Source organism: Rattus norvegicus, chromosome 10 (genome assembly GCF_036323735.1).
Source record: "Rattus norvegicus strain BN/NHsdMcwi chromosome 10, GRCr8, whole genome shotgun sequence".
In the NCBI taxonomy this organism is placed as follows: domain Eukaryota; kingdom Metazoa; phylum Chordata; class Mammalia; order Rodentia; family Muridae; genus Rattus; species Rattus norvegicus.
In genome coordinates this window covers 64,010,348-64,023,634 of record NC_086028.1, presented here as the reverse complement: position 1 = coordinate 64,023,634, position 13,287 = coordinate 64,010,348, and the positions used below count along the sequence as shown (strand labels likewise).

General features: G+C 40.9%; 1 protein-coding gene across 6 annotated transcripts in view; it reads left to right on the top strand.

The window, feature by feature from the left end:
- The window catches only part of Nlk (nemo like kinase), a 123,575-nt gene that overhangs the window by 65,372 nt on the left and 44,916 nt on the right, over window positions 1-13,287 (top strand). For 4 of the 6 annotated variants that reach the window (XM_039086614.2, NM_001191924.3, XM_063269639.1 and 1 more), the window contains exons 2-3: window positions 1,663-1,792; window positions 11,347-11,402. In XM_039086614.2, the coding sequence (XP_038942542.1) occupies window positions 1,663-1,792; window positions 11,347-11,402 (186 nt within the window). Of the gene's footprint in view, window positions 1-1,662; window positions 1,793-11,346; window positions 11,546-13,287 lie in introns of all 6 variants that reach the window. The other 2 variants (XM_063269645.1, XM_063269644.1) reach the window with 2 other exon arrangements.

Genomic DNA, 13,287 nt, shown 5'->3' with positions numbered 1-13,287 from the left:
CTTGTGCAACAATCTCTGATCTCAATTCCTGGACTAATTTAGCTATGTATACTTCAAGCTATTGGAAACTCAGGCGAGAGATATAGCTTGGTGGAAGAGCCCCTGTTTGGTATGCACAGAACTCTGGGTTTGAGCTCCAGGACTAAAAGTCTAAAACAGCTTTTGCATAGTGCATACCAGTCATCCCAGCACTTAGGGGACTGAGGCAGGAGGATCACTGCCAGGCTGGCCTATATCATGAGACGCTGTTTAGAAAAAAGAAACTAAAAAGGGATAATTCTTGTTTTACCAAATTTTCAGTCATCAGAATCGAGCAGTGCTCTTGTTTACAAATACTAGTCTGCATCCTTGAAAGTCTCACCAACACTTAGTAGGGTCACTAAGAGGAAGGACTTAGGTGTGAGACTCAGATAACAGAGATGCTTCCTTTTCAGGAAGGCAGAATTTGATGGTGGTTTGATTTTTATATAACCAGGATAAGAAAGTTGAGTGGTTATAGTTAATTGAATGGATGATTAATCAGATAACTGTACCTAAGATTATGATTGGCTGTGAGTCCCATATATGGTTTCCAGTGCTGTATCCCCTGCTCAGAGCAGCTCTCAGTCCTATTCTTTAAGATTTTTTTAATTAGTAACTTGGATAAAGGACCAGATGGCACATGGGTCTCCGTTTTAAATGACCTTAGTCTAAGAGAGGTGATGAGAGCAAGAACTAAAAGTGATCAACTGGGTGAGCGGGGCCAGACAGTAGCCATGGCTCATGCATATCTGTTGCCAAGTGGCCAGTTAATGACTTAAAGCGTTTGGTTTAATCTATATGGATTGGATAGTCAGGAATTTCACGGAACTGTTTCAAAAATGAGGAAATATACAGTGCGGGAACTTGGTGATGCAGGAGGTTAGAAGACTGAGGTGAAAGGGAATGCTGAGCTGTCAAGGAGGCTGTAACCATGAATCATGCAACAAGAGCTTGGAAGCAAAGAGCCTTCCCATTGCAGACCCAGAGGGTCCCCAAGCTAACATTGAGACCTCAGAGGAAGAGAACACCAGTGTAGTAGCTACACCTGTATCCATCTGCATGAGAGATCAATTTACGTAAACTGTATTCGAATATCTCTTCAATGTTGAAAATGGTTCTGAAAATAAAATGTGACAGGATTTTTATTTGACCATGTTGTCCTATGCTGTTGCTTTCCCCAGTCTTCAAAACAGCTTTACTAATGATATTCCGACCTCAGGTGGATTAAGTGATCCTTTAGAGGATTGGTAGATATGTGTGTGAGGGAAGGAGGGAGGGAGGGAGGGAGGGAGGGCAGAGAAGGGAAAGAGAATTTATGAGCTCTTTGAGGTAGGGTCTCCCTCAAACTCCTGCCTCAGCCTCATATTAAATGCTAGGATTGCAAGCCAGTGTCACCGAGTTTGGCTTCAGATAAGGTTTCCTTTAAGAACATGATAGATGAATTGGGTGGCTAGACATTCTCTTTTGTATGGACTCTTGTCGTCTTGCACACTGAAGCCTGAACAGCATTATTATGTGGATGTGATATTGAGCGGTTTAAGATACAAAATATTTGTCATGATCTCTGAAACATTGGAGACTAAGGTTTAGAATTGATTTCTCTTTTTCCCTTCCTTTCCCCCCCAAATATTGCTTCTTTAGGTCAGTAACAGATCCAAGAGATGGAAAGAGAGTAGCACTCAAAAAGATGCCCAACGTCTTCCAGAATCTGGTCTCTTGCAAAAGAGTCTTCCGGGAATTGAAGATGTTGTGTTTTTTTAAACATGATAATGTAAGTGAAATTGGTGTTTGGGGGAAACTGTTTTCTAGACCTACCTGACTGACTTAGTTAAGAACAGCAGTGAGTTTGGGGGGGATGGGATTCAGCTGTAGTTTATGCCAAGCTCTGAAAAGCAGCAGCATGTCTTTGCTGCTGGGGTCACAACAGATTCTAAGTAATGTTCCTTTTCTTGTTGTCCTTTTTTTTTTATAGTTTCTCCTTATATCTCTCAGGAGTCTTACGTTTTCACTATTGAGATCAATAGTCTACAGCTTCACAGTACATTCTTCACCTCAGAGTCCACTATTGCAAAATTTGACTTGAAGGTTTTAAAAATTAATTACACTCCACAATTATGATTTACACATAATTAGAGCCCAGACTAGAAAACATCACATGTGTTAACTTCCAGGCCGGCTTGGAGTTGCTGGGCGTACTCTGTTGTTGTTTTTGGTTTTGAGATAGAGTTGCTTTATGTAGTTCTGGCTGTCCTGGAACTCAGATTCCTAGAGATCCCCCTACTTCTGCCTCCGAGTGCTCCCCACACCTGCCTTGGGATGTCTTTTTGATTCCAAGAATTTAAGCTACTAAATTTACACCCCCACCCCCCAGAAAGGAACATATTTGTAGGGGAAATAGGTTAGAAAGAAACCATAGCCAGGACTGAACAAATTAGACTCTTTCTGTGAATGAACCATGAACAGATTTAAGTGGGTTACAGATGTATAAACTAACAAATTAAGATTAAATGAAACAAAACAAATGTTGATATTTAGTTGAGGAATAATTCCAATATTCAGCACAAAAATAAAAGCATAATTTTATATGAATAAGTTAAGGAATCATTGTCCCTTGATTTTAAGTGTTTTTGTTTTTATCCTTTAATGTTTAGGTTAGGATGTAGGAAAAGCTATTTCTCATCTGAAGACAGGACAGTCCTGAAGGATAAGATGGAGCTAGTCTGTTTACGGCTGTGTAGCGATACGGAGACTCAGAGGGAAAGAGGCTTATTGTGCTTTGGAAGACCTCATCTCAGCTGACCTGAGTTACGTGCAGATTCAGGGAGAGTTTACTTGGGATTTGTTAGTGTTGAACTGTTTTGTTTTCCTGTGAAAAGAACTGCCTCACTCTTCACATGGTACTTAACTATTTTAATTGTTGTAATTAAAACTCTATCAAAAAAGATTTCTTGTGAGTCCGTGTACTTGATTACACAGAAACCTTAACATCAGCCAAAATCCCATTCTCACCTTAAGAAAGAAATGTGCTTAAGCTTATTTGGTTAAACTAAAACTAGCTGCTTGGCTTGACATGTTTTGACTTGCTGAGTATCCATGAAACCCCTCCTCTCCCCTCCTCCTCTCTTTCCTTCTTTCTTTCAAGATAGAGTCTCACTCTAGCATAGGCTGGCCTCACACTTATGACGGTCCTCCTGCCTCAACATCTGAGGGCTAGAATTATAGACATGAATTACATTTAAAAAATATTTTTCAAAAAGTGTTGCTGGACTAGATAGGAGTCTATAACTCATGGTAGAGCACTTCCATATGTGCAAGGCCCTGAGTCCGATTCCCAGCACTGGGGAAATACTTCCTTTTGTCCCCCCAAACTGCTTTAGCACTGGTGTATAATTGAGTAAGTTTCAAAATAACATTTAAGTTGCTGGTTTTAACTTTATAAATCAAGATTCCTAGATTTTGGAAGTGTAAGTTAGAATGATGTTTAATGCTCCCTAAGTTCCTTATTTCCTAACTTACCCTAGGACCACCCCAGCGTCAGAGTGCAGACCTGCTGTACAGTATCCCTTTCCTGCTGTACAATATCCCTTTCTGCTGTACAGTATCCCTTTCCTGCTGTACAGTATCCCTTTCTGCTGTACAGTATCTATGATAAAGAAACATTTATTTCAAAGGAGGCTTCAGAAGTTCACTTACTGAAGATCTGGCTTTTTAAGAAAAAACAACTGTGATATCACAAGCTTCTGTTTGTCTTTGCTCACAACCCACGTCTATAAAGTCATTAAGTTCTAGAGATGTCAAGCGCCAAAGTGAGTAGTGCAAGAAAAGAAGCAGACTTGAGAAGGCCGCACCAGTTCAGCCAGTTCTGATGGAACTTGCAAGAGGCAGCCGAGAGCAGAGCTGGGTGTACCCTGTGGCTCTTGGTAGTTTCTAGTGACATGCCTTTGGGGAAGGTTTAAGTTTTCTTGTTTGCAAAAATGGTCATGATAAAAGCAGAAATAATAGTCTTTGAATGTGGTAGAAATTGAAATTTTACATAGTACAGACAAGTAGACACAAACACTTTTTGAAGCTCCTGAGCTCTATCAGAAAAGTGCCTGTGATTTCTGTAGGAATATTTGAAGTGGGGTATGGACATGAAGATGGCGAGATAGCACTGGCTTACTTATATGTAACCCAGCTTCTCTGTTGCTTCAGATCCATCTCCAAAGCATCACAGGACCAACATAACTTGGTATATCTAGAGTGCCAGTCTTCTTAAGAGGCAGCTGGTATTTGATGTAGCTAAGCCACCATTGGTCCTGAGGGGAAATGCAGTAGCAGGGTCACATGGAGGATCCAAGAGCTGGGTATAGAACGCACCTTTCATTTCAGTACTCAGGAGGCAGAGGCAGGTAAATCTCTGTTGAATTCAAGGCCAACCTGGTCTACTATCTCTAGACCAGCCATTGCTGGGTAGTGAGGCCCTGTCTCAGACAGACAGACAAACAAATTTAAAAGACTGTCATTTTTTAAAAAGATTTATTTATTTTATGTATATGAGTTCTGCAGCTGTCTTCAGACACCAAAAGACAGCATCTGATCTCAGTACAGATACTTATGAGCCACCATGTGAGTGCTGGGAATTGAACTCAGGACCTCTGGAAGAGCAGTCAGTGCTCTTAACCACTGAGCCAACTCTTCAGCCCCAAGACTGTCATTTTTGAAGAAGGTAAAACCAACTATTTAATGCATACGGTTGATGTGCGTCAGGAAGTATGCTAGAGGCACGTGTAAACTAATTCATTTACTTCATAAAAGTTTTTCAAAATAGAACTTTTAATTCCTCTTTACAGAGAAACCAAAGACTTAGAGTTACCGAAGTTATTTCAGTGATCAGAGTGAAAAATCTTGTCTGACTCCAAACTCCTTTTTTCCCTAATTTGGTAAACATCTATTGTATATATGTGCCTAGGCTCCATTAGCTTTGGAGCCTGCCTCTCCCTTCAGGTAATTTAATGACTTTCTTAGTCTGATAAGTAGTGTGATACGGTGTTGTGGGAGGCCTGCCTGTGGTCACCTGCTTCAGTGTTTCAGTGCAGGACAGTCCATGCTGTCCACACAGACAGTAGTGCCGGACAACAAACTGGGAAGATCAGATTCATAGATTCATAGGTTTCTCTTTTACACAATACATATAAACTGATTGAAAAGAGTAAACACAGTTTCATAGACTTAACTGTGAAAAAGTTAAATAACACAACCTTTACAGTGAATTAACAGGAAAGTATCCTTGATTTTGAGATGAGCAGTCACTACTAAAGCTAAATATATTATCCTAACTTCCTTTATAAGACAGACAGACAGACAGACAGATACATCTAGCAAAAGACTCATGCAAGAATAGACCTGACATCTTAACTTACAATACTGGAAATTGAAAATCAGTACCCGATGAAACATTCTTTTCATACAAAGGCATATCCTACAGCAGTGAAACGAATGAACAGCTGATCCACTTAGCAACACGAGTAAATCTCACAGGCATATGTGAATAAAGGAAACCAGATCAGCAACAAGGAGGCTCAGCCTGCTGTGAATCCTCACAGCCTGACTTCAGTCCCTAGGACCCACATGATGGGAGAGGATTGATTCCCATAAGTTGACCCCTGACCCCACACATGCCATTGACATGCATTTACTCTTCTCAGATAAACACCAAATAAATAAATGAAAGTATAATTTTTTCGTTTTGGGGGAGTAGGTTGGGGTGTATGTGTTTGTTTTGTTTTGTTTCCTGGAACTCTTTCTGAACCAGGCTAACCTTGAACTCAGATCCATCTGTCTCTGCCTCCCCAGTGCTGGGATTAAAGGCGGATACCACCCTACCCAATTTGAAACTCCAATTTTAAAAAATTCCTTAAGAGCTGTACACAGAAGAATATACAGCTTTTATTCAGTTTGTGTAAGGTTTGAGTAGGCAGGTTGAATTCTGATGATGGAAGTGAGTGTTGAAACTAAAAGGGAAGGCACTGTCTAAGATGTTCAAATGCTTAATTTCTTGATCTGGGTAACTTTTACGTGGCTATATATGCCTAAAATTCATCAAATTATGCTCTTAGAATTTGTGTACTTTATGTTACAAAAACTGTAGCAATAATGTAGTCCTACCTTATGAGAATGCCAGCCATTCTTAATCATTCTTTTTTAACATATATATTTTTTTTAATTTATGGGCATTGGTGTTTTGCCTGCATGTATGTCTGTGTGACGGTGTTGGATCCCCTGGAACAAACAGTTACAGACAGTTGTGAGCTGCCACGTGGGTCCTGGGAATTGAACCTGGGTCCTCTGGGAGAGCTTCCAGTGCTCTTAGCCACTGAGCCATCCCTCCAACCCCTTTTTCTTTCTTTCTTTTTTTTTTCTTTCGTTTTATAATACTCTTTTATTTGATTAAAGAATTTGCCTTCGTTGTGTACATTGGAGTGTTATATTCCCTATGTATTTTAAAAATCTATACTTTAAAAAATACGTACTTTAAAAATCATAGGGACAAACAACTCTGAAACACAACTGGATTAATAAGATTTCTTGTCTACTTTACTACATGACAGACTTCTTATCCCAGTCCCCTTCCTCAGAAAACCTCATGTGAAAACCAAGCTAGCGATAAGGATTCTTCCCTGATGCGGTTTAGGGGAAAGAGAAAGGAACTTCTTTGGCCAGCGTCTGAGCCACAGCCCTCTGTGGCTGCTCTGCTTCATGGATAGAAAACTCTTGCCAGGGAAGGCCAGGTGTTTAGAGTGAGTGCTCTCTGCTCTGCAGCCACCTGAGAGAGTGGAGGCCATCTACTGTCATTTACTGCTTCCCACTGCTATGCCTGCAGCCTTGCAGCAACTCCAACCCCTTTCTTAGTCATTCCTAATGCATCCTTGGCAGAATAGAAACTCTTGTTTGTTGGCTGAGTGAACAGGTTTCTGTCACCTCCACCAACCCAAGTGCTCCACCCAGGAGGAGCTCAACATACTGGTGAGGTGCTCCACCGCAGATCTAAGCGTTAAATTTCTTGTCTTCATACTTAGACTTAAGATTATTCACCATAATTGTTTTACTGCTAAATAACAGCCAAAACTAAGCTGCGTGGTCACTGTGTAAGCACTTTGTCATGACTCTTCTAACTGGGAGGCCATAATCTTAAAAGACAGTTTTTGCACAGGTCTGGAAATTTGAGTTAAAGAATATACACATCTAGTCATGACCACCATTTTTAAAAAGTCGTTAAGTGTGGTGGGGTTTCTTTTGATTTGGGTTTCTTGGTTTTGTTTGCTTTGTTTTCTTACACGGGGTCTCATTATGTAGCTCTGGCTGGTTTGGATGGAGTAAGTAACCAGGGTGAGCCTTGAACTTACAGAGTTTCTTCCTGAGTGTCACCACACCTGGCTACGTCTTGCTTTTTGTTTCTTTGGGGGCTGGGGGGGGGGGGTACTTGGATTCCATCCAAGGCATCTTTACAAGTGCCTTTCTGTTCGCATCAAAAGGCCAATCTTTATTTGATTTCCCCAGATAACTGTGGGGTCAAGAGAAACTCCCATCTGTTTAAATGGGAAGTTGCAGCTGAAGCCCAGTGTTTGGACTGTCTGGTGTCCCATCTCACTTGCTCTTCACGTTGCCCTTGAGATCCTTGGCCCTTTCTACTGGTCTGAGTACTGCTTTTGTCTGCACTGAGGTTAAACAAAACAACAGGGAGAGTTTAAACCAGTCAATAGCCAGACGGTGTAGGCCAGTGTCTGAGGTGCTTTTCTAGTGGGAGCCTCATCAAATACGGAATCAGAAAGCATAATTCTTCTTAAAATAGGGCTGTCACTTCCCACTAGATAACCTCTGATTAGCACAGATAGATTTGAAGTGTAAAATAGCTTTGCCTAATAGACACTGTCACTCTTTGCATCCGTTTCCCTCAAGGCAGAATGCATCTTTCTCAGGTTCAGAGTTGAGAGCCTAAAAGATGTCTGTCTAGTAAGATTCTGATTTCTAATCACCTTCCTCAAGTTTCAGACATTCGTTGTTAATTTGTGTATGTATGTGTGTGTACACGCCATAAGTAGGACAGTTATACAAATTTGCTATATTGACTGACTTAACATTTTAAAATACATAAAAATGAGGTAATTTTTTCACATATCAAAATTTTTCTTTGAAGAAATTGGAAAATGTTTTCCACTGATCAAAATTCTCAGTATAAACATTTTAATTCAAAAGGGAATGTACATAATCCTTATAGAAACATCCAAACTATTTAAAACCCTCTATGTTAGCTGTCTTTAACTTTAGGGAGGCTTCTTCATTGAAGAGAGTTATAATTGAAGACCACTTTTTGTTTGTTTTCTTTTGTTTAGCAGGGTTTCCCTGTGTAGCTCTAGCTGTCCTAGAACTCCTGTAGATCAGGCTGGCCTGAAATTCACAGAGATCTGTCTCTATCTGCCTCCCAAGTGGTGGAATGAAAGGCACACAACATCCCTTCATGTCTCGGAAACAAATTTTTAGAGACAGGATCTCACTTTGCAGGTCTGGCTGGCCTTGAACTCCTTGTGTAAATCATGCTGATCTTAAACTCACAGAGATCCAAGTGCTTCTGCCTCCCAAATTTTGGGATTAAAGGTATGTGCCACCTACTTGGCAACACATCTTAATTTAAAATTTTAAAGTGGCATTGGAGAGATGGCTCCACTACTCTTCTAGAGGACCCAGACTTAATTCCCAACAGCCTCATGGCAACTCACAACTGTCTGTAACTCCATTTCCAGTCTGACACATAGGCCAACAAAACACTAATGCACATAAAATAAAAACAAATCATTAAAAAGGTAAAACTTTAACATGAACAAGATTTCTCACACAAGTACATTGTAAAAGGAAAGAAGGATGGAAGAGAAATCTTTTATTAAAATTTAATGTCTTTGGAGACATTAGTCAATCATAATTTATAAGTCATTGTTTTAGGAGTTCTTTATTATTATGGTGTGTGTGTGTGTGTGTGTGTGTGTGTGTGTGTAAAACAGGGTCTCATAGCTAGACACGGTGGCAAACACCTTTAATACTAACACTTTTTGGAGGCAGAGGTGGTTGGATCTCTTTTAAGTTCAAGGCCAGCCTGGGCCACATTGAGTTTTAAGCCAGGCAAGGCTACCTAGAGAAAACCCTGTCTCAAACAAACAAGCAATCAGACAGTGTCTCACACCATAGTCCAAAGCAGCCTGATACTTGATGTGTAGCTCAGTTCCCTCATCAGCAGCACATGACAGTGCTCTTGTCTTAGCCTCTCAAGTACTGGAAGCAGAAACAGGAGATTTCACACCCAGGGATGCTGGGAATATTCTTTTAGCACCTGCTTTAGACAATAATATACTTTTAACTTGAGTAAGAAATTTGGGTGGGGGACTGGAGAGATGGCTCAGTGGTTAAGAGCACTGACTGCTCGTGAGAGGTTCTGAATTCAATTCCTAGCGACCACATGATGGCTCACGACCATCTGTAATGAGATCTGATGCCCTCTTTTTGACATGCAGGTGTACATGCAAATAGAGCACTCATATATAAATACCTTTTAAATAGGAAGGAAGAAAGGAAAGAAAAGAAAATTGGCTGGGCAGTTGTGGCACAAGCCTTTAGTCTCAGCACTCAGGAGTTACAGGCACTTGAATCCCTTGAGTTGAAGGACAGCCGGGGCTACACAGAGAAACCCTGTCTTGAAAAGCAAAGCAAAACAGAAGGTAAAGGTTCTGTCTGCCAAATGTGATGATCTCAGTTCATTCCCTGGGATTCACATGGTAGAAGGTTGGTTCTCCCACCTCTCCACGCACACCGTGCCCCTGGTGCACACACAATACTTACATTCTCAAATGTTTAAAATAAGCAGTAAAAATCAATTAAACAAATACTTAAAATTGTCTTCACAAGAGTGGAACATAAGCATGAGACCTTGGATTGCATCCCCATCATGATAATAAGTCAATAGCTAAATGAATAAAAGTTGAACAATCAAGGTTTCACATCCTGCAATTAATTTTTTTTTTTTTTGCAATTTTTATTTGGAAGAAATACTAATGTAGAGCCGATGGCTTCAAATATAGAGGCTGTAGGCGTTCCAAACGAGATAGCAGTGAACTCGGTAACTAAGGCTGGGGAGTGACCACGTGGATAGCCTGCTTCATAATAGTCAAACCCTCTACAAAAGAACATAGTTCTTAAAAACTATGGTAAGCCTGGTGTGGTGGCATAGACCTTTAGTCTCAGCACTCAGGAAAACAGAGGTGGGCAGATCCCTGCATAACAAATTCCAAGCCACCTAGGGACTACAGACGGAGGACCTGGGTGTAGGGGTCAGGGGTGGGGCAATAGGAAGCTTGTACTTGTGGCGCTGTTTTTTGCCCATTTCTTAGTCCTTTGAGCCCAATAGTTCTCCTTAGCAAATTGGGTGTGATGGTATAACCAGGACTTACGACATAACTAAAGAGCCGTGAGAGCAAGACTGTCCTATTTTCTACTGCTTTATAAGGTACTGGAATTTGAGACGCCGAATGGCTGTTTCCCTACCCAGTAACTTTCTTTTCCTTTGAATAAAATCCATCATACTGTATGTAACTTAAGGAGATTGTGAGTGATATGCTTTCTGCCTTCCTCTTGGACTTACACACCACCACTCTGCTTCCCTCTGCCTCACTGTGCTCTTTAACTGAGCACGTCTCCTGTTTCTACGAGCTGCCTCCATACTGCTCCTGCTCAGCCACTGACCAGCTCTCAACCAGTCTTCAAGGGTGAGAGTAGCATTACTTCTAGGAAGTGTTTTCCCTCCGCCATCCTCGGATTTTCCTGCAGAGCAACAGAGGGCATGATTCCGCGTTGTGCAAGTGCTTGTACCTCCCCTCCAGTCATGAAAGTAGAGGACTGCTTTGTTCGTATTTATAGCCCTGGTTATACCTTGGTATCTGACAGGTGAAATGTGTGTAGTAAACGTTTGCTGAGCAGAGGAATGGAAGGTGGAGATGTTGCTCTAAAAGCAACTGCGTGTGACATTCCTTTCCCCCCCTCTCCTGAGCAGCGCTTGGCTATGTGTGATGCAACTCAATTCAGCTGGAACCATCTCTCAGGTAGAAAGTTTCTGAAGCCATCTCGAGGATTATGCTTTCTTACTAGTGAACAGTTCATTTCAGGGGCCAGTTCTTACTAAGCCTTAAGCCATTGGTTAACAGCATTTATTTGCATTTATATCAAACTTTGTTTTCTTTTTCTTTCTCTAAATTTGACTTTGTGTTTTTGCTTTTGTTTTTTTGTTTTTTTTTCTTTTCTCAGGTACTCTCTGCCCTTGACATACTCCAGCCTCCACACATTGACTATTTTGAAGAAATGTATCCTAACCAGAGGTTGTGAAAGAAGGGGACATTTAAAAGTATTGTTGTTTAACCTGTTCTTGACTAGCTTCTGAGGGCTCGTGTCATGAATTACATTGTCTCATCCTTGCAGACGTGGTGGTCGAGTACCTGAAAATCAGGTAATTTTGAAACCCCAAGTATGTGCTAGAGCTCATTGTCAACAGATGTTGTGTGGTGACACAGATGGACATCTGGGCAGATCTGTGTTTAGTCTCCATGTAGTTTTGTGTGCTATATGATCACTATCCCATTTTGCAGATAATCAAAGAAGCAGCCATGTTGTACAGGATCTCCTTGGAATGGGTGGCTTTGCTATATCCAGGAAACTGTCAAGGGAATAATCTTGTCCTTGCTTTTAATACTCAGGATGGAGCGAAGTTAGATGTGATTTATTAAAAAAAAGCTGTGGTGGTGGTGGTTATTATTTATCTAGATGTCAGACACACTAAGTTCTTTACACATGTTTATTTGATTCCTATAATAAACTGCTGTATGAGGTAGTATATTTATTCTCATTTTACAGATGAGAAAATTGAGGCACAAAAGGTAAGAAACTTGACTAAGATCATAGAGCTAGAAAGAATTGAGATTGATGTTCAATTCGGTTTGACTTGAAAGTATCGGGTTCTCAACTCCTGCCTGTATGATTCATCCCATGCACTAATGTTGTTTAAAGATCGTTTGTTTGTATACACAGTAATAACAAGCAGTAAAGTAACACCTGTAGTAGCTTCTGAGACTGCGGGAAGAAAAGTGAAATACAGATAAGGCCATCTGACAGTCATAGTCAGCATTTTTCATTCTGCAGTTAACCCAGCGAGGCTTCACAATAAAGATGGAGAATGAGAATCCTGTCACTGATTGGGTGATGCTCTGGCTATATGGTTTATTAGAAGTGAGGGGTTTTATGGATACTTTAGGCCTGTTACTCAAAAAGAAAACCAATTGTTACTTTTCTGATTCAGCACTGAAAAAAAAAATGAAGATCTCCCCTTAACACTAGTTGCAGTAGCAGGTAATTCTACTGTAGACACTTGTCTTTGTTAATTTCCTTAGAAATGGGAACAGTGAAGTGCTTCCCAAGGAGGAGAGAGCAGTTAAGCTGGCTTGGGACTGGGGACACCTTATAAGATTATAGGACTGACTGACAGTGGTCCACAAAGCTAGGAAGTTTCAGTATGACAAAGCAAGCTCTTAAGTGCTATAATCTTGGTGAAATTTTAATCCATCAATCATTTATGAAATTGATGCTGTGTAACTTGGTGCACTTGAGGAGCCTCAGCAGTGCACACTCTAAAGAAAGGACCGTGTGTTGTCCAGCTCCGAGTTGATAAGAGTCTTTGCTTATCTGATACTTTGGGCCAAACCTCATGCCTTACTTTCCAAAAGTATAAAATTGCCCAGTGTGGTAACACATCCATAATCTTAGCACTCAGGAGGCCAGGACAGGATCTTGATTTAAAGGTCAGCCTGAACCATATCGTGAATTCAAAGTCAGCCTAAGAACATATCTTGGATGAATGGATAAGAGAAGGGAAGGAAGGAGAGAGAAAGGGTGGTGGAGGGAGAGAGGAAGAAAAATTGGCTAAGTGTCTGAATGGAAGAGTTAGCAAAGTGCTTTCCTCACATCAGTTTGTTGCTTAGGCAAAGGCATTGATTACTGGTTCCTGAAGATGGCCTGGAGAATGGGAGGAGCAGTGCTTTAATCCTGCAGAAGCTCCCTCTCATGCTTGGCCAGGAGCTACTTCTTTAACCTCTCAGTTGCTGAGAAGGAAAGCCTAGGCATTTTTGTCAGGCAGAAGTACCATTCCTGCCTCTTTGGAAATGAAGTTGTGAAAGCAAACGTGTATATCAGAATGTC